General features: G+C 38.7%; 1 protein-coding gene across 3 annotated transcripts in view; it reads left to right on the forward strand.

The window, feature by feature from the left end:
* Mfsd6 (major facilitator superfamily domain containing 6) overlaps positions 1–27,996 on the forward strand; it is a 61,052-nt gene that overhangs the window by 11,650 nt on the left and 21,406 nt on the right. For all 3 annotated transcript variants that reach the window (XM_069995669.1, XM_069995667.1, XM_069995668.1), the window contains exon 2: positions 6,986–8,594. In XM_069995669.1, the coding sequence (XP_069851770.1) occupies positions 7,039–8,594 (1,556 nt within the window). In that variant the 5' untranslated portion in view covers positions 6,986–7,038. The remainder of the gene's footprint in view (positions 1–6,985; positions 8,595–27,996) is intronic.

A 27,996-nucleotide genomic window follows, 5' to 3' on the forward strand; every position in this document is an offset into this window, starting at 1 on the left:
AGGACTCCAATTTCTTCTGTTGTTCACTCCACAGCAACTCCTCGGAATCTATACAGACTGTCTGGATCAGGTTCTCCTGCTCTTCTTCTGAGCTATTCCTACATCCTTTAAAGCTCCCTTAAGACCCTCACCCCAGGACTTCCACATCACCCATGCTTGCACCTGGTTTAATGTTTGGCACAGTTCCATTCATTGTGGTTGTCTTTACCCCCACAATTCTCTCACCACTGGACTTGAGACCAGAAACTTTGATCTTCACCATATGAACTATGGGTCGTCAGACAGTAGATGGAGCATTACATGATGCCCCATCTAATAGTTGGTGCTCAATTTCTAGCAGTTGGGTATAAAATATAATGTCTTTATTTTCGCTTTTTGTCTCTAACATTGTACTTGTATTATATCATTCTTCAACTTGATAGTAAAGGTCCTCTGTAATCCGCTGCTGCCCAGTTGCTACCTATGTCCCACAGCCTGCTATAAATCTTTAAGCAGCCACTGTCTGCTTCCCATTTCCTATTCTAGAAGATTTTTCCCGCTCACCTTTGCCTGAGGCAAACTCTGTCCATCTTTCAAGGTTCAATTTAAATCCCTTATTCTTGTGCCAATTCCTGTCCCTTGCTGTAAGCTCTCTCAAGTTATATCAATAATATTCTGGCTTGAAAACAGACATTTAAGTGTACAGCTTCTCTACTACATCCAAGGACATTATTGTAAAGATCAATCGAGTTGCTGCTTCTGTGTCTATAGAGTTGTTATTAGTTAGATAGTGATATAGGACTCGTGTTTCATTCTTTTGACTTGTGATTTAGCTCAGTGTGTGTGTGTGTGTGTGTGTGTGTGTGTGTGTGTGTGTGTGTGTGTGTTAGACTCATCTTGTCTGCTGTAAAGCAAGTGTTGACACATAGACCAAATATTTAACATTGATGTCTAGTACCGTCCATCTAGAGTACAGTACAACTAGAGGCATGACCTGCTAAGGGCTCAGGAAGCCTGGGTCTCAATGTCAGCTCTTCTACTTACTCCCCATATAATCTTGGGCTTGTTACTTGCCTTCTCTTAGTTCTTGGCCTATAAAATGGGAAGATAATCATACCCACTCTAGAGAACTGTTGTGAGGATTGAGTTAACTTGTTTGCCCATTACAAGAATTAGCTTGTGTTTAATGTACCTAGCAGTATTCTGATGAAAATATAGTGCACTAAGCCCCATTAAAATATAAATATGCCATCAATGTCTGGATCTGTTTGTGATCTAGCAGCAAGTTTTACTAGGATCCATGGAAAGACTCTCAAGAATGGCAAGGGTGGCCACCCTAGTTTCTGGGAGGAGGCTCAGTCCCCATAGAATGCTGTGGTGGCAGCTCTGGGGAGCCCTGCAGGCAGCACTGATTGTTTACAGGGCTTGGGCTGGAATCTGGACTGGCAGGACAAGGACCAGTCTAGCCTCTTGACAGTTTGTGAAAAAGAGCCATGTTACAATGTGCTGGAAGGAAGAAGAAGATTTCAAAGTAGTCATTCACTTCTATACACTTCATTGTCCTGTGCTGTGCTTTGTCTGACTTACAAAACCAGTTCAATCCCATTGTTTCATGACATTGGCTAAATGTATAGCAAATGTTAAAACAATTCTGATTTTAGAAAAAGATCTTTTGGACTGACATACCAAGCTGTGCTTCTTATGAAAGCTTCATTTCAGGAAATGCTAGGGGTACAAACCAAATGTTCAAGAGTGTAGCATGTGAACACTTAAGATTCAGGCTGGTTTGTACTGATTTCTCTTTGTCTACCCTGACACACATCTCAGAGCTAGTAAGAATGAGGCTTTGGGACTCCGTGATTCAAAGATATGGAAAATGACCAGTAATAGCAGGCAAGATAAATCTAGCTCCCAGGGTTCAAGTAGATTTCCCTATGCCACAACTCTGTCCCTGCCTCCAGCAAACACTGAATTACAATGGCAATGGCACAGGTAGAAAGCCACTGCCATGTTAGTCAGGGATGGTTTCCTCTCTGCCTTGGATAAAGATGTCACTGCTGTGTTCACAGCACACATTCTTACGGTCTTTGTCAACTGACATTGACAATCACTGTCCTAAGTAATATACTTTATTTTTATATGATGCCTCCCCTCCCCCGAACTTTAATCTACTTCCATACCCATATAATTATGGATAACAATGTGTTTGCTCCATCTGAGTTTAGATACTTAATGAAGACAACCATCAATTTTAGCAAGAATGATTTCATTGCCTCTCCTCAATAATTCAGAAATAGCTGCCATTTGAATGACTCAGTGCAGGTACTGGTAGGATACCTTTTAATGCTGTGTTATATTTGTACTGTAGTGGTGTTGATTACTATAATTAGACTGTGCTAGGTGAGAAAACTTTTCTGACTCTCTAAAAATTAAGCATAAATCCTTCTTATCCAATTATGCCTGATGCAAACCTGTGATAGGGATTTATTGAAGTTTATAAATTTCTGTGTGTAATTTGAAATGTCTTCTCATTCTTTTTGTTTGTTGGTTTGATTTTTTTTTGGCAGTATCAGAGTTTTACTGGGCAGGCAGTCTTCCATTTGAGCCATGTCCCTAGCTCTTTTATTTTTTTAAATAAGGGTCATGTTTTTTTCCTCAGACCATAATCCTTCAATGCCTACCATGTAGTTGCAGTCACAAGCACACACCACCACGCCTGGTTGGTAATTTAAATTACAGATGCATGCCATGCCATACACAACCCTCACTTTTTGTCTCTCTTCTTTCTTTCTCTTTAAAAAGTAATTTTAATTTTTGAGTTCTAAGTGTATTTTAGATATGAGGTCCTTGTCTGTTGTATGGCTAGTGAAGATCGTTTCCCAATCCATGGGCTTTCTATTGATCTTGCTAGCTATGTCCTTTGCCATGCAGAAGCTCTGCAGTTTCATGCAATCCCATTTGTCCAACTTTTCTCTGATTTGTTGTTTCTGGGTCTTTATTAAGAAAATTTTGGCCTGTACCAAGGAACCCTGGAGTTTCTCCTATACCTTTCTGTAATGTTTTCAGGGTGTCTGCTTTTACTTCAAGGTCTTTGATCCATTTGGAGTTGATTCTTGTGCAAGTTGATATATAAAGATCTAACTTTAGTTTTCTACAGGTGTTTTACCAATTTTGCTAGCACCATTTACTGAAGAGGCTGTCTTTCTTCCATTCTATTTTTTTGGCTCCCTTATCAAAGATAGAAGTTTATTTCTGGGTCTTCAGTTCTACTGGTCCTCAGGTCTGTTCTTGTGCCAGTACCAAGCTGTTTGGATTATATGGCTTTGCAATAGAGTTTGAAGTTTGGTATTGATATTCCTCTAGCACTGTTTTTTTCTGCTAAGGATTGTTTTTGCTATTCAGGATCTTAGTGTACATCTAGGATAATCTTATCATATGAGCAGAATAGCTTAATAGCTATGTACATATGACCATATAAGATGATGCTATGTGAAATTAACTCCAAAACATGGACACAATAGGTTTTTCTTTGTTGTTATGTGTGATTTTTTTGTTTCTTTTGTATGTTCTTCCCCCTATGGTATATCCCCTGTTGTCACTGTATTTGATCCAGCAGGATGATATCACCACCTAGTGCCCCTTATAAGTCCAAAATATGCATCTGTATAGTCAAACTGAGAGTTGGAGCTTTGATTTTAAAATTTGGAAGAACACAGATATTCAGTTCATATCAACTTCATAAACAAAGTTTCCTCTCACTGTGGAAATGTTAAATATATAACTCAACCTATATATTACCAATTCTTACATTTTCTCTCAACTTGCAGTAAGTTAAATGTAGTTTAATTTATAGACAGAGATCATGACTTTGGACCATGCTTAAGTTTTTTAAGATATAGAAGTTACTTCTTGTTTATTTCTTTGATCCTCAGTTATGTTATTACAGAGATGACTTCAGTTATACTTTTATTTCATAGCTGTTATAATGATCTCTCCAAGTTTTCTTCTTCTTTAAAATCTAAAGATAACATGAGGATATCTAAAAATCAATGTCCTCTACTCATATTTTTTTTTAATTTTTAGATTTGAAGGTCATATAAAAGTTACCCGAGTATGACTTTTATACAAATGGATCTGAAATGTTATAGTTAGGACATTTCCTTACCTAACTGGAGTTTATTAGTATTCTTCCCCACCCCCAATTTTTTTGAGAAATCCTTAATATCAGGACTTATGTAATAGGAGAAATCTTTTACAATTTTATAATCAAAAGGATTTTGAATAAAGAGGTGGAAAGTATGGCTCAGAAGGGTGACACACACCATAAAAGAGATTTTATGTCTTTGGATTAGAATTCAGGCATCAATTCTCCAATATAACTTCAACAATTCATGGTATTTTTCCCTTTCAGGAAGACGTTTTGTCCCCCTCTAATCTACTTGATAATGTCTTGGCAGTTGATTTAGGGAGCACAGTTAATTTCTTAAAGGCCAAAATATGGCCCCTGATTAGAGTTCATGCAATCAGATACTCTGTGCAATTCCAAAATATAGTTTTAGTCAGAGATGGAAAGATACCAGTAGCCAGTTTAAATTACTGTCACTTGCAAAGCCATAACATATCTGACTGTATATAGTTTTCTTCTTTCTTCCTTTTTAAATTCAAGTTAGTGTTTTAACTCTTCTGTAACAAGTATTACACACTTTAATGGTGCCACATTTCCATATACATAAACACTGCACAGTGTTTAAGTCTGGTTAAACATAATTTATTATCTTTTATTAATTTATTATATATTATAATTTATTATCCATTATATAGAATTCAGAGTTAGCTCACTTCCCTGCTCCTTATTGTATATGCCTACTAGGTCTTCTCTGTTACCCTTTGGGTGGCAGTTTGGGTGAGTTCTGTTATCATTATTTACACTACTATGAAGGAAATTACAGCGGAGATGTGTCACAAACTGTGATTATTTTCTCTTCCTGTGAACCTTTTTCTTGTCATGTTCTGTTTACTTAACTTCCTCTGTACTTATCACTCACTTATCTCTGAGCCCTGTACAGGTTGCCTAAAATTTCCTCATAGGACCTGTTCAGATACATTGATATCTCAGGGATATCATTTAGCTGTTAGTCTCTCATGGAACTTTCTAGACCTGCTAGACCGGTTGCCATTTGTGCCTGGTTCCCAGCTGTTATTCTGGCATCTGTTACGAGCCCTGTTTTCCTGTGCCTGTCTCCCATGGCAGATGACTGAGTTCCTATAGCCCATATTTTACTGTTTCTTGGGGTGGCAGCATACACCAAGACAGAGAAATTAACTTTTTGAAAACTTACATATGTAAAATGACCTTAATTCATTGTGGCTATTATTGCTCTTTAATTCTTTATAACTTGGATTATGTCTACAAAAGTATGTGTTTATTGCCATTTTATTTGATTTAGGGAAAGAACAAAGCTAGATATCTATAATGTTCCCTGTTCACCCATTTATACATTTCAAACACAACAAACATATCTTTTAGTTTTGAGCAATAATCTCAAAGGGGAATTATTTGTTCTTTTAAAGTGACAGTGAAACTGGAGCTGCTGTGTTGGATAGCTAGATACGATGAAAGAGAAATAAACTGGGCACAGGTAGCTTCCTGTGATTCTACATATTTGGGAGGCTGAGATTGGGAGGATCCTGATTCAAGCAAAAAGGTTCACAAGACCCCTTCTCAGCCACTGGCTTGTCATGATGACATGCACAATCATCCTAGTTAGAACAGATGGATCAGCATCCAGATCCAGGTGTGCACCCTGGGAAGAAAACAATCCCTGTCTTAAAAATTGTCAGCATCCAAAGGGGCTGGGGGCATGGCTCATCAGTAGAGTGTCTGCCTTGCAAGTGTGAGGCTCCAATTTCAAACCCTAGTATCGCAAAAGCACAACATTATAGAGGTTGGGAGAGAGTCTTTGATGGCGAGGCAACTGATAGTGCTAATCTTTCATATGAAAAACTTTGTCTCTAAAAAAGGATTCATAACATTATCTAAAATGTGGTATTTGGCCATTTTGTTTAGAATATTAGAGTAGGTATTTTGAAGCTCGGGTTCAAATATTGGCTCTACCACTTACACTTAAAGGTGCAAGGCTTCATTTTTCTCCTCTATAAAAGGGACAAGGTGGTTGCCATGGTGTGATGAATATAAATTAATACAGATACATTTACCCATAGAGATTAAGTGCTCAATGAGTGGTTTTGGTGTAACACATTAGGAGATTGAATTTTTCCATCTTTCATCCCTCCCTCTCACCCTCCCTCCCTCCTTCCCTGCCTCCTTTCTTCTTCCCTCCCTGTCATCAAACCAGAACCTCACGCAAGATAAGCAAGCACTGTTTCACTGAGCTACACCCTCAATAAATGTTATCTCCTGTTTTTTTCTTAAATATAATCTGTGAAACCATATCTAGAGTATCATTAAAAACATATCATTGATATGCATACATAATGAAAAGAGTTACCAAAATGTCTTATGTTTCTAGTAACTAATTTAAGTCACAAAAGTACAGTTAGTTGTCATTCTTATTACATTTGGGGTTGTGGTTAAGTGTTCATTTCTGTTTTCTTCTAAAAACTGAATAGTTTTGGCTGCCTTTAATTTCTGAATAATTTTAGGCTTCTCAATGCAGAGTTTGTTTGAGTAGTAAAATCAAGAATCTAGAAGTAGTTTTTTTTTATTTTCAATGTAATCCCTAACACTTGTAGACTTCCCCTTGGAATGAAAAATAAAAGATTTAGGGTGAATCTAAGCATTGAATAATGTAATGAGTCATTCGCCACAAAGAGTATTTAATTTTTAAGCTATTTTCCTTTACTAGGATTGAATAGTTAATGATGAAAATCCTCCCCAATTTTATTTTAGGTGTATCCTGAATTTACTCATCTTTCAGGACAATGGTGAAATTCTGTTTGCATATTATTTTCATTACTAAACCATCTTTTACAATTTACTTTGCAGATCACCCATCCAAAGTTTGAAGGTCATCAGTTTTCTGATGGTGGTGGTAAGCCATGGCGGCAGATGATAAAGTTGCTATTTTAACTGATGATGAAGAGGAGCAGAAGAGAAAATACGTGCTTGCTGACCCCTTTAATGGTATTTCCAGGGACCCAGATCCACCCTCAAATGAAACACCCTCCTCCACAGAAACATCTGCTATTCCCGAGGAGGAAATAGACTGGATAGAAAAACATTGTGTTAAAATAAACAATGATCTTCTCATTTCCAAGGTTTTTTATTTTTTCTTTTACTCTGCCTATGGCTCTCTTTACCCACTTTTGCCTGTGTATTATAAGCAGCTTGGAATGTCACCAAGCCAGAGTGGACTACTTGTAGGTATTCGATATTTTATTGAATTCTGTAGTGCCCCATTTTGGGGTGTCGTTGCAGATCGCTTCAGAAAAGGCAAAATTGTCCTCCTCTTTTCACTTTTGTGTTGGGTTTTGTTCAACCTGGGTATTGGATTTGTCAAACCTGCTACCTTGAGATGTGTACCAAAGATTCCCCCAACAGCTCGCCCCACCAACGCAAGTCATCCAGTAACCATCCTGCCAATGAATTCCTCTGCTGTCTCTTTCCTTACCATGTCACCAAAAATACGTGAGAAAAGAAACATGCCTCTTTCCAACTGGTCCACAGTAGAAGCCGAGCCTGACAGCATAGTTCCTGATATCTATACAACAGCTTTGCCCAAGACCAGTGAGCCCACCCTGCAGCCCCAAACAGAGGGCATTACTGACCATATTATAGAACTGATCTTGAATGCAAGCACAACAATCCCTGTCCCCACAGGAAATGTCACCAGGGAGACAACCACTGCTATTGTCACTACCACCAAATCTTTACCATTGGACCAAGTCACTCTTGTCTATGATCAGCAGGAAGTTGAAGCAATATTCTTGGTGATCTTGGTAGTTGTCATTATAGGAGAATTTTTCAGTGCCTCTTCTGTAACGATTGTGGACACGGTGACACTACAGTATCTGGGAAAACACAGAGATCGCTATGGATTGCAGCGCATGTGGGGCTCCCTGGGCTGGGGCTTAGCGATGCTGTCTGTGGGTATTGGAATTGACTATACCCACATAGAAGTGCTCATTGATGGAAAGGGATGTAAGCCCCCTGAGTACCGGAACTACCAGATTGTCTTCATCGTCTTTGGAGTTCTTATGACCATGGCCTTGATTGTGGCTACTCAGTTCCGGTTCCGCTACAACCACTTTACAAACAATGAGAGTAAAGGTAAAGAGGTAGAGATCCCTCAGGTAGAAAGGAACAACTCCACGGAGTCCTCTGAGGAGACACCCACCACCACCAGCCACTCCCAGGCCTTCAACTTCTGGGACTTGATCAAACTTCTCTGCAGTGTGCAGTATGGCTCAGTGCTGTTTGTGGCTTGGTTTATGGGTTTTGGATATGGCTTCGTGTTCACCTTTCTTTACTGGCATTTGGAAGATCTGAATGGAACGACAACCCTGTTTGGAGTGTGTTCAGTCCTGAGTCACGTGTCTGAGCTGACAGCTTATTTTTTCAGTCACAAGCTTATCGAATTGATTGGCCACATCAGGTAAGAAATACTTACTATGGCAAATGAACTGTGTTTTATGGGTTACAGCTCCCTGTATATTTTAGCATATAAAAAGATATTGTCATTAGGATTAGGGTTAGGATGAGAATGTAGCTTTTTGTTGCTCTCTGTCCTTAAAATAGAAACAACAGGCAGAAGGCATGATTTGGCTAGATTATTTGAGACAGACAAACAAGCAACAAAAGTGGCTTCCTTCTTTCTCCAACTCCACAGAAAAGATCTATAAGCTGCTTAGCCATGTGTTAAGAGTCTGCCAGGAAACATTTTCAGGTATGGACCATCAGTCTAGTGAGCTGTATGATTTATTCTATAGACCTTGAAGAGTCACCTGTCTCTGGCATTTATGATGAGGAAAATGAATTATGTTTTTCTAGCCTTTATTTATTCTCAGAAACTTAATAACATAGAGGTTTGATAAATGGATAAATATACAGATAACCTGGGCATGGAATATAGTTCAGTGGTAAAGCACTTAGAATATGCACATGGCTCTAGGCTCTATCCCTGTCCCCACCCCAAATAACTTGTATTAATACTCCAAGCTATTACATGAAGGAAATTGTACGTAACTTTTAATTCTAGTGGTTATATGAATCTGCAGTTATGTTTGTCAAGAAGACATCCACTATTTAAGAATCTTCCTTTTTTCCAAAAAATTTCCTTGTAGGCCTTATAGTGGTTTATTTTTAATAAAAAAGAAAAAATAGACATGCTTACTACTGCAAGTAAATGTTACCTTTTTTATGGGATGTAACTCCTACTGTATCTTTGTTGAATAGGATTTCTCACTATTGATGTTTGCCTATTCCTGATTGAAGAAGTCCTTTTTCTTTAGAGTGTTTTTTCTGTTTTATATTTTGATCAGAAATGTGAAGCCAGTCACACTTAAAATATTCTTGCCTTGTAAAAAAAATAACATCTCTCTCTCCAAGATTTCAAGTTTCCATAGCTAAAAGCAAGCTTTTGAACATGCTGTGTGTGTGTGTGTGTGTGTGTGTGTATGTGTGTGTGTGTGTGTGTGTGTGTGTGTGTGTGTGGTGTGTGTGGTAATCTATAAATTTACTGATTCTGCAAGACATTAAAAAGAAGAAATAGTGACAAGATTTGGACAATATTGATCTTAGTCTATCTTCCCTTTAACATCAAGGAAAGTTTTCTAATTTAAAATTTCAACCAAGAGTTATGCTTTTCCTCTAAACAACTGTGAATATTTTTCCTTGTTTGGTTTGGTTTTGCTTTGGGAGACTATGTCCTGTTCTTTTTTCCTCCTTCAAATCTTTGACCCCTTTGTTTTCATTAAACAAAGTCAGGCACTGTGAGGATGGTTCCCAGACCACAGAGTCCCTGAGGTACAGCCAGTGGCACCATTCTGAAAAAGCACTTGTAACATTAAGGACCCAGAATGTCCTTTAACCTTGGGCAGGTCGTGTTTATGTTCTCTGTTCTGTGTGGATTACCCTTCCTCCTGCATATGAGTCGATCTCACACGAATAGTATTTTCAAAATCAGTGCTTTATTCCTAAAAAAAGATGTCCAGTTAGGTGTTACCAGTGAGTGGAACTCCTAGACAGTACTATGTAATGCACCATCAGTTGAACAGTGAATCAGAACAGAATTTACATACAGGTTCTGTTTTCAGTGCTAGTGTTACATTCTTCACGTGAGCTAAGAAAAGAGTTCCTTTCTGCATTTGTCTTTTTCCTCTAGAGCTTGTAATTCCATGATAGCATCCTAATAGGTAACTATCTGCTTTGGGTAAAGGTATGCACTTACATTTGTGTTTTCCTTTCCTGTGAAATATTGGTTATTACTTGTTTAAACATTTGCAGTTCCTGTAACCTTAATTTTCTGTTTTTATTCACCACAATAGCACCTCTCTTTTTCTTATTTAATGATGTGATGGAAGAAAGTAGGCCCTATGGTCACATGGTTGTTCTGGAGACCCTGCTGGGGTTCTATCAGTATGTGTCTGTTCGCCTATTTTGCATTTCTAATTCTGTCAATTAAGAGATATTCATTACTTAAAATAGTATTAAAGGATTCTGATACTGTAGCCCACAGTTATACTCTGGCAGAATGGATCTATTTTTCTAAGAGATAATTGTGGGAACTCAGTTGGGTGGTAGTTGTTGAGATTTGAGAGCTTTAAAAATGTGTAGCTTATCCTACATTAAAATGTTGAAGGGATCAAGCACCAGTGGCACATGCCTGTAATTGTAGCTACTCAGGAAGCTGAGATCTGAGGATTGCAGTATTGCCAGCCTGGGAGGAAAGTCCTCAAGACTCTTTTTTTTTTTGGGGGGGGGGGTCCGGTCGTGGGGCTTGAACTCTGGGCCTGGGCACTGTCCCTCAGCTCTTCAGCTCAAGGCTAGCACTCTACCACTTCAGCCACAGTGCCACTTCCAGCTTTTTTTTCTTTTTTTTTTTTTTTTTGCTTATGTGGTGCTGCATGCAAGGCAAGTGCTCTACCACTGAACCACCTTCCCAGCCCCAGTCCTCAAGACTCTTATCTCCAATCAACCACAGAAAAAGCTGGAAGTGGTGCTACAGCTCAAGTTGTAAAGTGCTAGCCTTGAGAAAAAGGAATATAGGGACAGAGCCCAAGCCCAGAGTTCAAGGCTCAAGACTGGCAAAAAAAATGCTGAAGGGATGAAGGTATGGCTCAAATAGAGTGGCTTCCAGGCAAGCACTGGGCCTGGATTTCAGACCCCAGTACTACCAAAATCCAACCCCCCCAAAAATGAGGAAATTATCTTTCTGAAGAGTGTCTTAGTGTTATATCTTCCTTGTAGGACCACAAAGGAAGGTCTGTCTGTGGTTTGTATGTATTCTTATACATTTTTCACCATTTACTATTCTAATGAGACTGAACACTACCATAAAAACTATAAATACATTGATGTAGTTAGAAGTGTGTTTTCACAATTTCTTTTTTTTAATAAGTTTTTTTATTGTGAAAATACTGTACAGAGGGGTTACAGTTACATAAGCATAGTAAGGAGTACATTTCTTATCAAGCATTGTTGCCTCCTCCTTTGTTTCTATGGATTCATAATGGACAAAAATTCACACCAGAAAAACAGTTTGTAAAAATAGCTTGTCTTGTTTTGAACTGCTTGATATTTTAACAGTTCCAGAAGTTAGGCTCTATTTTTCAGGAGTCAAAATTCTCATCCACACTCACTCACAGAGAGCAAATGATTTCTGATTTTGACCTTGGATTTTATCCTTCTTTGGAAAGTTACTCTTTGGGCAAATAAAATAATGCTTACTAGCTACACTGAAAAAAGTCAATGTCTTTTTATTTGAAAGTATAAGATTTTGGAACTTATAGCAAGTATATCTCTAGGCCTAATCATGAGAAGATGATTAGGGATACAAATATATCTTAAGGGTATGTTTACTTGGCTGAATATTTAAAAGACCATGAATAGGGTTGTGACCAAATAAACTGCAACAAATCATTTGTAATTTATAAGTACTTATTAGTCAAGGTCAGGCTATCGCCAATGTTATTTGATTTAAATTAATTCCCATTTTCAGAGGCACATGGAAATGTAGTCAATTCAACATTTTATCTTGAAATTCTTATACTTAGGCAGAGGGAGTGATACATTACCTGTTGTTAGTTATGAGTGACTACTTCATAGTAGCTAAGCATCCGTCCAAGTGGGCCAGCCAGTGAATTCTGGAAAACAGAAATAGATGATACAATAGCAAGAGGAATGCCAAGCTTTTCTGTGGGGACACTACAAGATGCTGGGTTATAACTCAGCTCAGAACACACTGGAAGTAGCCCACAAAGGTTGTATAGCATGAATACTCATAGGAGGAATAACAGTAAGCTACAGGCAGAAACTCTACATCCAGCTGGGGTATCAGTTTTATTTGACCCCAGAAAGACTGGTGGCGGGGGTTGGGTGGAATAGGGGTGTAGGGGGTCAGCTCTCACATTTTGCCTTGTCTCTATTCACCTCTTTGTGCCATCTACAAATCCTGGATCTGCTAGCTATCAAACTCTCACCCTATCTTGAAGAATGCCGATTTCTGCCAGACAAACGTCCTATGATCCAAAACTCTGTCTTCTGCCTGGTTCAGCCTAAAGTATCGGTTCTAAATTAGTAGGCTCATCAGGAGGGCTTTTAAAGTCCCCTGTTTGTACCGTGACTGTACTCAAACCAATGACATCCAGCTGTCCAGGCATTTGTGCTTTTCAAAATCTACAGGTTTGTTCCAGTGTGCCGAGCTAATGAGAAGAACAGGCAAGAGAGAGTCAAGGGAAGGACCCAGGGCATTGTTATTTCTCTTTATCTTAGGCAGAACATGTATATGAGGTTAGGAGAGTATTCCTTTAGTTCCTCCAGGTGATTCTAGTAATTTCCTCACAAAATATCTGGTTTATACTTAGCTGGACTCTCTGGGAGCCTTCTGAAAAATCTCTGCAAGTTTTCTTTTACGGGTTTCTCTACTCTGGTACCCTCATCCCAACATTTCCCTGCTTTCCTAAGTAGGGCCATGTGGAAGCTGCTTGTGAGCGTCTGACAGAACACTGGTGTCTCAGCTATCACTATCACCCCTAATTGGTCCATGAATTAAACAGATTGGTGCCTGCTTCCTTGATTTGATGCTGACTCGTTCAGCAACCTTCTTTGCTTAGGAAGGATTTGGTGGTCCTTGCCACAGTGAAGAAATAGCATAGAAATACAACAAATTCATTCTTGATTAGTAGAAAAAAATGGTGGGCCTTGAATTGTTTTCATTCTGATTTCTTAGGGAAGAATTAGTTCTTCCTTAAAAATATTATTACCATCATAAAAATGTTTTAGGACTTTGATTTTTCACAGTAAACTTGAAATTATATCACTTGTATTCTAGAGGAGCAAGTATTACTTTATATTATTTAAAATCAAAGCTCTGAATATTTATTCAGTTTTGTTGAATGGTAACTTAGGCTGAGAAAAATCTCAATTACTAGGATGAAGGGATTGAGTAGTAAAGAGAAGGTGTTTGGAACCACAGGGATGCTAAAAAGCCAAGTAGATGCTGGGACGAGGAACGCAACTTTCTCTGAAGGCAAGTGGGAGCCATTGCAAAGGTCAAAGCAGGGAGGGCCATGGCTTTAGTCTGTGCTGGCCATCCTCGTGGACACTGTTCAGGGTAATTTTGAAGCAAGGAGCCATGCTTAAAATCATCCAAATGAGACGCAATATAGGCCTGAACAATCGCAGCTGCAGCAGAAATGGAGAAAGGGGCTGGGCTGGAAGGTAAAATTGCTAGAATGGTTTGAATGTAGGGATTTATAAGTGGGCCTGAGACATAAATAAAATTAAAAACCAAGGACTACTGGCTCATAGCTATAATCCTTGCTGTTCAGGAGGCTGAGATCTGAGGATCAAGGTTCAAACCAACCCAGGCAGGGAAGTCTGTATGCTAATATCTTTAGCTACGTTCTGTCCTCCCTTACTAAAATACCACTCTTAATTTTTTTAATCTTTGAAAAAAGAAAAAACAACAAAATACAGTATGTTCAGTTTAAAGGACTAGAATATTCAGTGTGTGTGTGTGTGTGTGTGTGTGTGTGTGTGTGTGTGTGTGTGTGTGTGTGTGTGTTGTGGTTTGTCAGCCTTTAACTAGTGCTCCTTGGAGCCATGGAAGATTGAGAATGATTTGTATAATTCACTTTTCAGTTCTGTCAAGGATGGTACATAACCAGCACCATCCTAGATGAATAAAAAAAGTAATTAATTTCTTACTGTGGATGACTTAGAATAGAAGATCTTATTCCCCTCCTAGTACCCTCCTTTGTAAAACCCATTTGCAGAATCAGCTGGAAAAAATGATAAATATTGTTTCATTAGAATAGTTAGATTAGGACCATTCATAATGTGATATTGAAGAGTTTGTGCTTCCTGTAATTGTGCACAAAACCAAGGTAATTTTCCCCTTCTACTTGAAGCTCAGGATTACTGAGCTGTGACTTGAAAACAGTCCTTTTATGTGGGCAAGTGATTTGTCCAAAGAGACAGTGTCTATTAAACACTAGTTCAGGAAACAAAATATTACCTTACCTACCTCTTAATCAGTGAAAGGGAATGAATTTTAATATTTAAAAAAAATTCTGGTGGTCAGACACTAGTGGACCACACCTGTAGTGTATTCTTAGATATTCAAGAGTCAGAGATCAGTAGGATCTTGGTTCCAGACCAGCTCATATGAAGTTTTCAAGACCTTTGTCTCAACAGAAAGCAGTGCTGGTTGTGGTGGTATATACCTGTCATCCAAGCTTTAGGGGAGGCATAAAATAGTAGGATCACAGTCTAAGCCAGCACAGGAATTTTTGAGACTTTATCGCAAAAATAACTAGAGCAAAAAAGAACTTGCAGGTATGGCTCAAGTGTTATAGAATGCCTCTCTAGTAAGTATGAAATCTTGAGTTCAAACCACAGTACTGCAAAGTGAGCACACAAGCAAAAACCTTATTGTGAATTAATTTTTAAATCCCACCCCAGCTGGGTATCCGTGTCTAATCCTGTAATCCTAGCTAATCAAGAGACAGAAATCTGAAGAACTGTGCTCTGTGCCAGTCCAAGCAGGAAAGTCTGTGAGATTTTTTTTCTCTCCAATTAACCACCAAAAAGCTGGAAATGAAGCTGTGGTTCAAGTGATAAGAGAGCCTTGAGCAAAAAAAAAAAAAAAAAAAAAAAAAGACAAAACAAAAAATTCTCAGGGACAGTGCCAGATCCTGATTTTAAGCCCTGGATCAGCAGAAAGACAGAAACAAAAACAATCAAAACACTGGAGGTGGCCATTGGTGGCTCGCACCTGTAATTCTAGCTACACAGGAGGCTGAGGTCTGAGGATCTGTTTGACTGTTCAACGGCAGAAGTCAATGAGACTCTTAACTACCGAAAAGCTGGAAGTGGCTCAAGTCATAGAGGACTAGCTTTGAGCAAAAAAGCTCAGGGACAGCAGCAGTTCCTGAGTTCAAACCCTGGGACAGGCACACACACACAAATAAAAATCCCACCCACCCAAATAGCAACTCTCCTGAAATGATCTTCAGGACTTAGTTCACGGAGACTGAGCTGAGAATTAGCCTTGCTGGGTTTCATGTAAATTCTGGTCATCACAGAACTATTATGAGCTCTGTAAAATATTTTGTCAACTAAATAGCTAGACTGTGGCAGTATGTTTCCCAGGCTGCCAGTTGAGGAGTCTTCTAGCCCTCTTTTTCCCCTGGTACATTATTCTATTCAACAGAAAAGAGAGGCACTTTACTCTTAAAATCTTATAGTTCCATTTGCAACAGCTTTTTAACTTTTTGAAAAATAAATTCAGTTGAAAGATAGTTCTGGTTGCAAGAAGTGCTGGGCACCGGTGGTTCATGCCTGTACTCCTACCTACTCAGGAGGCTGAGATCTGAGGATCTCTGTTCAAAGCCAGCCGAGGCAGGAAAGTCCCTGAGACTCTTATCTCCAAAATAAACCACTCGAAAACCGAAGTGGTGCTCTGGCTCAAGCGATAGAGTGCTCGCCTTGAGCTGAAGAGCTGAGGGACAGCGCCCAAGCCCAGAGTTCAAGCCCCATGACAGACCAAAAAAAAAAAAAAAAAAGAAGAAGAAGAAGAAGAAGTATGTTTCAGTAGTAAGATGAGCCTAGTAGTTCACTGGGATCAGAGAAAATTATTTGGCAATACTAGTGATGTTTCTGAGATTGAAGAGGAATAAAGACCCACTCTATTTATAAAGAAGCAAATGAAATGTGGACTATGGACTGGAAATCTGGAAATTCCAAGTTGGCCAAAGATAGAAATCTATAGCAGCTGGATATGTATTGATATGTGTTCTGAGTCTAACTCGGGACTGAATATTGCTGGGGGTTACCAGAGATAAATGCTTGGTTCTAGTCTCTTTGTAAATTATTCTCTGGCTTTAAAGCTGAAATTAAATATCATATACTTAGAGAGAGCTACAAAGCTATGCTGATTCTAGTTTTTAATGAGTCAGATTTTAGGGAGTGAGAAACTTAGGGGATGGGGATTTGGGGACTCCCAGTGCACTGCTCTCTGAAAATATGGCCAGTCTGTGTGAGCCACTAAAACAGGTCATACACCATCATCACAAACATTCATTCAGAGACCTCATGTTTAAAACAATTTAGATGTTTCAGAAGAAAATAAACAGACTCTCTTTTCTCACTGTATGTATGCAAGTACACATGTGTATGATTCATAAACACAGTAAAAAATAACTTCAAAGGATGCCTTGACATACAAATATTGATGCATCTGGGTGGATCTGAGATGGAATTCTTATGGTAACTCAATGGATAATAAAGAATGGAGTTGGACCTTTTCTAATTATAGAACACAATATTAGCAACTTCAGATTTGATTTGTTTTGATTTTAGCCCAGAGTGCAAATTTTCCTTCTTTTCTTAGATGTGAGGAATTGTGAGGATAAGCTAGTGCAACTCCATCATTTTGGATTTTTTTTCATTTGTGCAAATTGGAGAGTGTTGGAATTTTCAATGTGAGTAATTCTGGGTTATTCTTGTCTTGCAAAATCCTTAATTAATCCATGGAGGACACATAAGCCATATTTTATACATATCATCTATATCATAGAATTTAAAAAGACAAAAAATTAACAATCTTCTACAATGTTGCAATGTTATCCATATTATAGAATTTAAAAAACAAAAAAATAACAATCTGTAACAATGGTGATAAAAAGAGGCCACAAAAAAATCGAACTGTTTATATAATCCTTAGTATTATGTTTTAAAGTTGGTGACTGTACACTACCATCTTAGAAATGGTTTGCATACAATGTAAACATAAGTGTAGCTATTATTATTTATATGGGGGTAGTTTCTATTTTCCTATTTCTCATTTTATCTTGGAAAATGAGGATAACCAATTTTATAGGAAAAGCCTTTTAGAGCTATTTCAAGTATAGATTGTTAAGATGCAGGATCTCAAAAAATAGACAAATTTATGATCAGGAGTTGAAAGGGAATAATTTGTTTTTTATACTGCCTTGAAAGAACATCTGCAGAGAAATATGTTACCATATTATATCATACCTACCAGGATGACTTATTCATAACAGCATTACTGAGAATTGAGCTAGTCATCATTCACAACAAAAAGCCATTGTTGCAAAGTAATGTAAATGAATCCTGGGCCTTTGGTTATTGGTGTCTCTTTTAGTTTCTCTTTACCTTGAGTGGCTGGCTTGATGGGTTACTATAGTTTTTGTGGTTGCAGGCCACCCATCTCATAATGAAGGTGGTATATACTGGACAACTGTAAAGATGGCTCTTCCAGTTGTTACCTAGGCTGTCACTGGATACTAATTAGCAGTCCATAATAATCTTAAATTGGATGTTCCTAATGATTTGAATGCTGCGTTTTAAGGGAAAGGCTTGCCTTATGCATGTGTAGAAATGTATGTGGCCATGTGTATTTGCTCATTATGTTTTCTTACAATGAAAAACAGAAACAATGTAAATGGCCACCAGTTGAGGAATGGGCACATTCAATATACTAGTCATAAAATGGAATAGTATGTAGAGTTAAAAAAAATAGACTAAATATCAATGTTATGTTAAATAGGAAAAAACTCAGACCAATATACAGCATGGTACACTGATGCAGATTTTAACAATGAATTTTCCACTTGGGCCATTGTGCTACTTCCAGCTTTTCAATGGTGAATTGGGGATGAGTCTCATGGGTTTTTCTTACTGGGCTCACTTTGAACTGTGATCCTCAGATCTCAGCCTTCTGAGCAGCTAGGATTATAGGTGTGAACTATAGGCACCCAATTTCCTGGGTTGTTCTTAAAGAAATGACCAAAATGATAATGTCAATGACATTTCAGTTCTTCAAATACTTATATAAAAGCAGGATTTCATATTCTACAGGCTTAGTCTTAAGAAAAATAGAACAGGTATCTTGATGCTATAAATAAAAGTAGTAACAGGTCCTTTTAGAAAGACCCCATATTCTAATATGATACAATGATAGGAAGTACCAAAACAATGAACAAGTTCTTGTACTTTTTTCAAGTATCATTAGTTCTGGTATTGACGTCTTATACTGTTAGGAAGAACTCTTTGTTGGTGTCTTAGATGAGTCACAGAAGCAATGAGTCACATGTCTGTAAGCAGTGGGAACCTTGATACCTGTAGTAATTAGAATGAATTTCTGTATGGCATTTTCATGCCAATTTAGAAGTGTTACATGTATCCATTTCCAATTCTCTCTCCTTACTTATCACATGTGATTAGATTCAGCCTGGCTTTAAACTTCTTCTGCCCTCCCCTGGTCTCCAGGCAAGTTGCTCTTTTCCATTCCATTTCCATTCTTGGCCCAGGCTATTTTCCTTCCTATCTTTCATCTCTTGCACTGCCTCTCTGGCCATCTCCCCACCTAGCCATCAGGCAGGTGCTGAAACTGAGAAGCCTGCACAGCTTCTATATGGCGGAATAGACCAACCATAGATCAAAACTGGAGCAAGGCCTATGAAACTGGGACTGTGCTAGGCCTGTGTGGACTGTTCCCTGTCTACATTTCCTGAAAAATACAGGGTAACATCTATTTTCATGTTTCCTTTGTATTAAGTCATCTAGAGATAATTTGAAGTCTACAGGAAGATGTATGTTGGCTAAATGCAAAGACTAGGCCGCCTTATGTAAGGGGCTTAAGCATCTGTGGACTCACTGTCTGCCTGGGTGGTGGGGATGTGGGGGCAGGGAGCAAGGCTTCTGGAACCAATCTCTTCTTGGATACCAAGGGACCACTGTATTTATTATAATTGAAATCTTAAACCCAGGGCAGGAATTGTACTGAATAATTCCAGCTCTAATCAATGGTATTTCTCTTCTTCACACCTCCCTCAAATCTATCTTTAACTATTTCTTAAAAAAAAAAAAACATTTTTCTGGGGCTGGGAAGCTGGCTCAATGGTAGAGTGCTTGCCTTGCATGCATGAGGCCCTGGGTTCAATTTCTCAGGACCACATAAACAGAAAAATCTGGAAGTGGTGCTGTGGCTCAAGTGGTAGAGTGCTAGCCTTGAGCTGAAGAGAAGAGGGACAGTGCCCAGGCCCAGAGTTCAGCCCCATGACCAACAACAACAACAAGAAAAACAAAAAAATTCTGAAAAAAAGTTTAGCATTTTTATAGATATACCAATATATTTAGACAAGCACAGAAGTTGGGAGAGGAAGAACATATTCTAAACTTACATTACAACTGACTTTGGGAATGGGAGTTAAAGAGACAGGGACACAGAAGGGAAATCAAGCAATGAGGAACAAAGAAGACCTGAACTTTGTTGTAATATTTTTCAGGAAATAAGAACAATTATTTATAATTTTCTATTGCTTGGTGCTACTTTCTACTTGTTTTATTCCATAATTTGTATTGGAAAAGAGCTTGAAGCCCATGTCTACTTATAATAGATCAACATAATAACCATGCTATAGAAGACCAGGTAGTTTTATACATACATATATATATATATGTGAGTTATAATTATTTTAAAGAGATATATTTGTCCAACTAGATCAGGTAAGCATTGAGATTTTTGTCTTCTCATATATACAGTCATATATTTTCCATAAATAGCACAAACATAAGTGATTAAAAATCTATAACGTTATATGACTACGATGGCATTTCTTTTCTTTTTAAAATTGAGATCAAGTCAATGCCATAGTATTAATTATTAATATCTAATAGTGCCTCCAAATTGTAGTTTGAGTAGTAATTAGAGCTTTTTTTTAATTAAAAGAGAGCTGGGGTAGATAGCTCAGTGGAAGAGCATTTGTGTAGTGTATATGAGACGCTAAATTTAATTCTTAGTAGTGCAAGAGATCTGAGAAGGAGAAAGAAAGGAGAAGGGTGGGGAGAGATAGTGAGAGAGTAGAATGCCAGAAAGTCAAGCCATGAAGTTTATTACCATACATGTGCCTGCACCAGCTATTAAGTGTCTTGAGTCAGTGTCAGTTTCCTGCCTTCGTATTATATGTCAAAAGCCTAAGTGATTTGGTTAATTATATTTGTACATATCAATGGAGATATTTCATAAGTTGCAATTAAATAATTTCATAGAATACTTTGGAAGATATGATTTTAAAAAAGAAATTTCTTTGAATATTTATTTCATAGCACATTTCTCCAAAGTCTGAAAAGTTCCATTTTGTTCCTAAAATATTTGGCAACTATATTTTGCCTTTTTTTGCTGAAAATATGTTGGACTAGTAATCTATAGACAGGGAAACAGTAACTAAATGTTTCCTCTGCTTTATAAACAACATACAGATTGAAGCTTTGACATTATCAGAACAATAAATTTTTGGTGTCATTTATGGTTCTACAACTTTGGCGCATGGTACTGTTTATTGTATTTGACAGAAGAAGAAGACAAGAATTGCTAAGTGATGGAATGTCAGTGGATCGGTCCTAGCTTATCACTACTGGCCAGACCCTGCATTCCATTTAGGAGAATGAGACTGAGAAGAGAATAAATTGGTTGAGGCCATCTTCCTATGCCTAGATAGATCGTTTACTCCTTTGATTCTACTTTTTTGCCTCTCTGTGTTGTGGGGGGAAGAGGGTGGTGAATTCGATTCAGATCTCTTATTCTGACCATGGATAAGTATGTAATTTAGTTTTGCTAAGTGTCAGGTTCTTCATTGGTAAAATGGAGATAATAATTGTATCTAACTTCAATAGCAGATTTTAAATGAAATGATATGTAACTTATACTAAGTGCTCATCTATGAAGAGCAGGCAGTATAATTACTTCTGTTGCTAACTCCCTTCTTCAGAAAGTATGTATTCAGCACATGCTAGGTGCAGGGCTCTTCTGTGGACTGTGGGTATGGAATATGTAATGGGATCTAGAAAAGCAGACCTCAAGGGACTAACATTCTATTGGGCTGAAGGATAAACAGTAAACAGATCATTTTACTTCTTATGATGAATGACTTAAGGCAAAAATAAAGCAGGATGAGGAGTTCTGGAACAACAGAGGAAAGACAGTAGTTTTAGCTGGGCCAGCTGGGTGACTTTGTCAGAGAAATGAGTCCTCCTTTCAATTGAGTCCCCAGGGAAGAGCTGAGGACAGAGTAAACCCTGAGCATGAATGGCCTGAGAATGGGAGGGATAAAAGCACATCAGCAAAGGGGCAGGGACCTGCCAGGCCCTAAGCATCCCACTGACCATCCCCATGTGAACTCAGGGAGGCTGAGTCTGAGCAAGAGGTAACATGAACAGACATCTTCTCTGATGGGTTTTGGGGACATGAATTGACTAGTTTTTTGCTTGTCCTAGTTCAGAAAGGTCCATTTTACTTCATTTTTTGTATTTTAGAAAACTTGAGTTTCCTTCTTTCCTTGAACCATGAGCTGATTATTTGTGTACTACCAACTCAGTTCAACGTTTTTCTTTTTGTTGTTGTGCTTTGTTTTTGCAATATCAAGATTTCAGAATGTAGAGGATAATAAAAAATAAAATAGTGAAAAAAACTCCAACCATAACATAGACTATAAAAATAACTGCAGTAGTCATATGATCATTTGAATACTTGTTACATTTAAAATATCTGCAAAGGGTGTGGTACACGCTATAAGCCTCATTTAATCCTCCGAAGAATCTTGTAAGTTGGGTATTGCTACATCCATTTCAAAGGTGAGAATTTTAGTGTTTATATACTTTGCCCATAGTGACACAGTTCATAAATAATGGAGCTAGGATTTCGGCTCAGGCCAGTAAGACTCCAAAGCTCTTTTCTCATCTGTTGCCTTACAGATTCAAGATACTAAGTAAGCTAGGCAAGTGTTCTGTTTCTTTAAGCAACTCATTCTTCTCTGTTCTGACCTATGTCTCCTACAACTTTTTCAGCTTGCAAGTGTACCTGAGAGAGAAGTGTGTTGCTGTGGACTGAATTTTATCTTCCCTCCTCTCATGTGTTGTGGTATCTGAAGATAAAGTCTTTGGGAGGGTATGAGGTTTAGATGAAGTCATTGCAATGGGGCCCAAATTACAGAATTAGTGCCTTATAAGGAGAGGTACTGCAGAGCTTGTGCTATTGTCTTCTCTCTCCCCACTCCCTTCAGCTCTCCTCCCCCTCCTCCCTCCTTATCTTCTTGCCCAATCTGCTGTCATGTGAGGACATTAGAAATAGGTCATCATCCCAAACTAGTGAGAGAGTCCTCATGAGGCCCCACCATACAGGTCCCCTTTTCTCAGATTGCCAGGCTCCAAAACTGTGAGACAGAAAATTGTGTTGCTTAAACTACAACAGCCTGAGAAAATCATTGTACACATCTTGAAGAGAGAGTCAGAGCAGGGAAAGCCTGAAGTCGGGATAGAGGTTTGGGATTTCCAAATATTCTAAGAGTCAGACACTAATGTAGGAAGAGTCATATTAGGAGTGAGTTCAGCAACAACAAACATTTATTTTCCTGCATGTGTATGCATTCTAGCAACATGAAAACCTAGAATAGATCAGCCTTACATGGTTTACCCAAAGTCTGCTTTTGTGAGAGGACAATGGGACTTCAGCTCAGGTTTTCTGATTTATTATTTCCATGGTCTTTCACATACATCAGCCACTGATGTTAGGTTCTTCAACGTCAACAAAGACAAGTGCCATTACTATTTTATTAGCAGCAGTCCTATTGCTAATAATTACCAATTTGAATTCCTTACCTATTGAGTCATTCTTCCTCTTGTTTATTCTTGGATTTTGTTAGAAATATAGTATGTTTTATATCTAGATAGAATATTATAGCAAAGTGAAAGTAAAGTGGGCATTAATTTGTGTGTGTGAAAGAAGAGCATCTTTATTTTTTCCAAATCATGTCTGTTTATGAGGACAGCTCGCAAATTAGAAAATCAATTCATTTTTTTTAAAGAAGAGCATCTTTTAAATTTCCTCCAAAAGTTCATTATTGGGGTGGGGAGACTTACCTGCAGAGAAAAGGGCCTGGGACTCAGCAGCAGAAGATGAATCAGATCTTCTTTCTGCAGTTCATCTATCTACATAAACCTGGCAACTCTCACCTTGCAACTCTCACCTCAAACCTTGCTTTCCTCAGCTGTAAAATAGTTCAGAAAATTATGGTGGGAATAAACGAAGTACTAATTAGGAAAAGTTTTTAAATAATAATAATTGGAGAATATGATAGAAATGTTAGTTCTTGGTGGGAGGCATACTGGTTCTAGACATTTCAGAGATTATGGAACTAACTTGCTGCTTTCTTCTTTAATTTGAAAAAAAGAGGGCCAAGAGTGTTCGAGGAAATCTACTGTTCAGTTAGAATTCCTCATTGAAAAGTAAGAAAGAAAAAGTTCTTGTCACAAAAGTTTACTAGCTTAGGTTAAGGGTAAGAGTTCCTTATAGTTGTATTTATGCTGTTTTGTCCTTGCTTTAAAAATCCATGGCTTACATTGTACTTCAGATAGGAAAAGTGCTTAGCATTGTCAACGGGGGCTGTATTAAATTAAATCTGAAAGGCAGTGAAAGTTAAAGAAAGAGAAGGAGATGACTCAAAGCTCAGTGTTGTCTGTGGTAGTTAAGACTCTCCCTAGAAGGCTACATGGAGCTAGCTCAGGAATGGGAAAGATCAGGGCTGTTTTCAAGCCCTGGTGGGTCGGCCTAGCTCCTAAACCTTTCCAGACTGCTTTGGAGACCTGCTGGGTTGGTGGATGCAGCCTGTACCTGTGGTCAGAGAGGCTCTGATCAGCTGTTTTCTCTGCCCATCTCTCGGGGCCAGTCTCACTGCTCCCCTCTCTCTGCCCTTTCCTGGGTGTGCATGTGGAGCCCCTTTCTGGTTTTCTGCCACTTCCATAGCAACAAATCAACTTCTGGTTATTTCAGCTGCCTGCATCTTGTTGTCCTCACTCACCTGCAGGTAAAGGGTGGGAAGGCTAGCTAACCTTTCATCCTGCCTCCATACTGCTACCGGTGGTTTCTGTGGCTACCTCAGCAGAAAGGGCTTTTTGGCTCATTTCATCTCATAACAAAAAACTTCGCTCCTGGGTAAACTTTTCTTTTGTGATCCAGGATATTGGACAGCTGCTGGATGGCATTTGCTTTTCTTCTATCCTCTTATCCAGCCTTCTCAGTGATTCGTAAAATTTTTAAATGTCAACCGTCCTCTAAAGCCAACACAAACATACACCCAACTTCATTAATCTAGATGCACAGCCGTGTCCAGCAGTATAACCACGCTGCCACTACCAGCCTTCCACACAGGGACCTTTCCCCAGGAGTAGGAAAGGAGCACATTGCTATTACCTCTGATGGAGCACTGTGGGCAAGGTGGAGAGGGTCTTTCACTAAACAACAAACCTTGTAGCCCTGTGTCATCTGTTTGGACATCTCTTTCCTTGTTGCTATGAAATGAGAGGGTTAAAGATGATGTTATTGTTTTCTTTAGTTCCAATTTGATCTCTCTGCTTTGGTTAGTTATAGTATGAAGAACTGCACACCAGATCTCTCCTCTCCCTGTCCATTCTTATCCATTACCCAAATACTCAACTTGGAGTGGTTTTTTTGTTAAGTGAGGCATGTGCACAGAGGCATTCATGCAAACTTGTATATGCCAAGCTGTGAAAATAAGCTAGCCAGTAAAAGGAAGCGTAACTTAGGTTAGCAATGCTGCAATTCACATACTTAAATTTTCTTCTTCTTTTGATTTTGGTAGTACTAGGGCTTGACCTCCAGGCTTTTTAGGCTTGCTACCTGTCTCAAGCCCTGCTTTTTGCTAGTTACTTTTGAGCTAGGGTCTCACTTCCTTCCTAAAGGGGAGGCACCTATCCATGCCTGAACCTAGACAGGCATGCATTATTTTGTTCAGCTTTTCTCTGTTGAAATGAAGCCTCTCAGCCTCTCAGGTGGGCATGCATTATTGTGTTCAGCTTTTTTCTGTTGAAATGAAGCCTCTCAGTCTTTTCTTCATGGGTTAACCAGGAAGAAATTTCATCCACCACATAAAAGAGAATGATAGGCATATACCACTGCACCCAGCTATGGGTCGAGAAGGGGTCTTGAAAGCTTTTTTTTTTTTTTTCTGCTTGTTCTGGTCTTGAACTATGACCCCTGCATTTATAGCCTCCAAAGTAGCTAGAATTACAGGCATGAGCTACTGGCACCTTAAATTTTCTTCAGAACCAGTTGACCCAAATGGAAGTTAGGACCCCCAAATCTTAGATAATTCTCCCATGTACCAAATCAGGAAGAACTTTCAAAAGATGTGATTGTTCTTGCCAAAACTCTTGTACTTTATAATAAAATCATAGACTTACCCAGCTATAGAATGTTTTATAGGTTTCATTTTTTTAACATTTAATCTCTTCAAAACTCCTCCAGTCTAACCAAAGCAGTTGTTCCTACTTCTAAAAAAAAATCCCACTTCAAATATGCCTGTGCTATGGATTCCTCCACCTCAGCTGGAGTGCTGTGCACCCCACCGTGCTACCCATTGTGAAGACACACTAATTAACACTGTTTGTACAAGCCTTTTGCTTTATATCAGCCACTGGAAAAGTAAATAGCAGTCCTCCAGATAAAGTAAATGAGTAAATATGGCTGGATTAGGTTATGCAAAATGCTAACAATCCTCCTCTAACGAGAGAGCTTCAGTCTGACTGCAGAGGCCAAGGGAAGCTGTCACACGCTCCATTGTGAGTCTGTGTGGTAAATATTCCAGGGAAAAACTAAATGTTACTATCTGTTAGAGTTTTAAGTGATGGGAGGATGCATCTTGTGAGCTCAATTATGTCTCCCAAGACATAATGTTCAAGTCATAATCCCTAATACCTCAGAATTTGGCTGTTCTTGCAGTTACGACCTTTAAAAAGGCAGCTAAATTGAAATGCAGTCATTTGGATGGACCCTAATCCATTGTGGCTGCTGTCCTTCATTATAGGGAGAGTAGGACATGGATAGTCACAGACAGAATGCTTCGTGATGCCAGATGCTGGTGTGGCTCACACCTGTAATCCTAGTTACTCAGGAGGCTGCGATCTGAAGATCATGGTTCAAAACCAGCCTGGGGCAGGAAAGTCCATAAGACTCTTCTCTCCAATTAACTACCAGAAAACTAGAAGTGATACTACATGTCTCAAAGTGCTAGAGTGCTAGCCTTGAGCCAAAAAAGCTTAGGGACAGTACCCAGGCCCTGGGTTCAAGCCCCATGACCAACAACAACAATAACAACAACAACCACACAAAAAGAATACTTTGCGATAACCTGATCTTGAAAACAACTATCTGAAATGCTAGGAGGGAGCCAAGGAAGAAACTACGCCCTTAGCTCTCTGATCTTGGACATCTAGACCTGATAATTTTGAGACCTTAAATTTCTGTTGCTTAAATAAATCACCCCGTATATACTATGGTATTTACTATGAGCAGTCCTAGCAAAGTAGTCTACAGACCTGGATCCCTTGTTTCAACCCTTCCCTCCAATCCATGGCAGATGGCTACCTAGACTTTACTTGGCCACTATTGGAGATGTAGAACTTTCTGCCTCACAAGGCAGCTCCAATAATGTCACTTGGAACTCTCAGTTGAAGAGTGGCTTAAGCAAAACAGGAAATGTGTTATGTAATTGAATAGTCAAAAAATGTCTGTATGTTTAATTGTTTTAATTGGGGCTCAGATGATATGATGAGACCTGGCTTTTCTCTTTCTCTTAACTCTGTCTTCTGTTGGGTAGGCTGACTCAGTCTTGTGCTGAAGCCCAGACAAAAATAAGATCAAGTCCAGCTAAAGAAGAAAGACAGCAAGGACAGCAGCCTCCACTGTGCTGACTGTTCCTGATTCTGATTTTGAGCCACATCCTGTTTGCAGAAAAGTTCTTCACCTTCTTGAATGGCCCTCTGTAGTGTTGCTTCTTCATTTCCCTGAGGGCTTTCTTTCTGATCATCTTATCCTGGACTCTTCTCTTTTTACTTATTCTAGGTCTTTCTCTCTCCCTCCCTCCCTTCCTTTCTGTCTCTCTCTGTTTAAATCAGTGCTCTCTTAAAATGTTGTACCTTTAATTATAGCCATTTCTCCCATGATCTGACCAAAACTTCAAGAACGGTGAGATTTTTGATCTTGGTAAGCGTGTGGCTTGAATTTGAAATACCTTATTTAGTTCCCTCACATTAAGCTTAGGGACACTAAAAATTCCTGAGGACTTTGTCACATTTATCACTATGCCAAATGTCATTGATTTTTGCTTGCAAATTGTAGCAACTGTATGTGTATTTCAGGCCATATCAGGAAAAATTTTAACAACATTTTGTATGCATATGTGCGCATGCACAGGCATATGAGGGTGTACGTGCACATGGTCACATACTCCTCATTT

Source organism: Dipodomys merriami, unplaced genomic scaffold (genome assembly GCF_024711535.1).
Source record: "Dipodomys merriami isolate MVZ:Mamm:240054 unplaced genomic scaffold, mDipMer1.0.p SCAF_49, whole genome shotgun sequence".
Lineage (NCBI taxonomy): Eukaryota > Metazoa > Chordata > Mammalia > Rodentia > Heteromyidae > Dipodomys > Dipodomys merriami.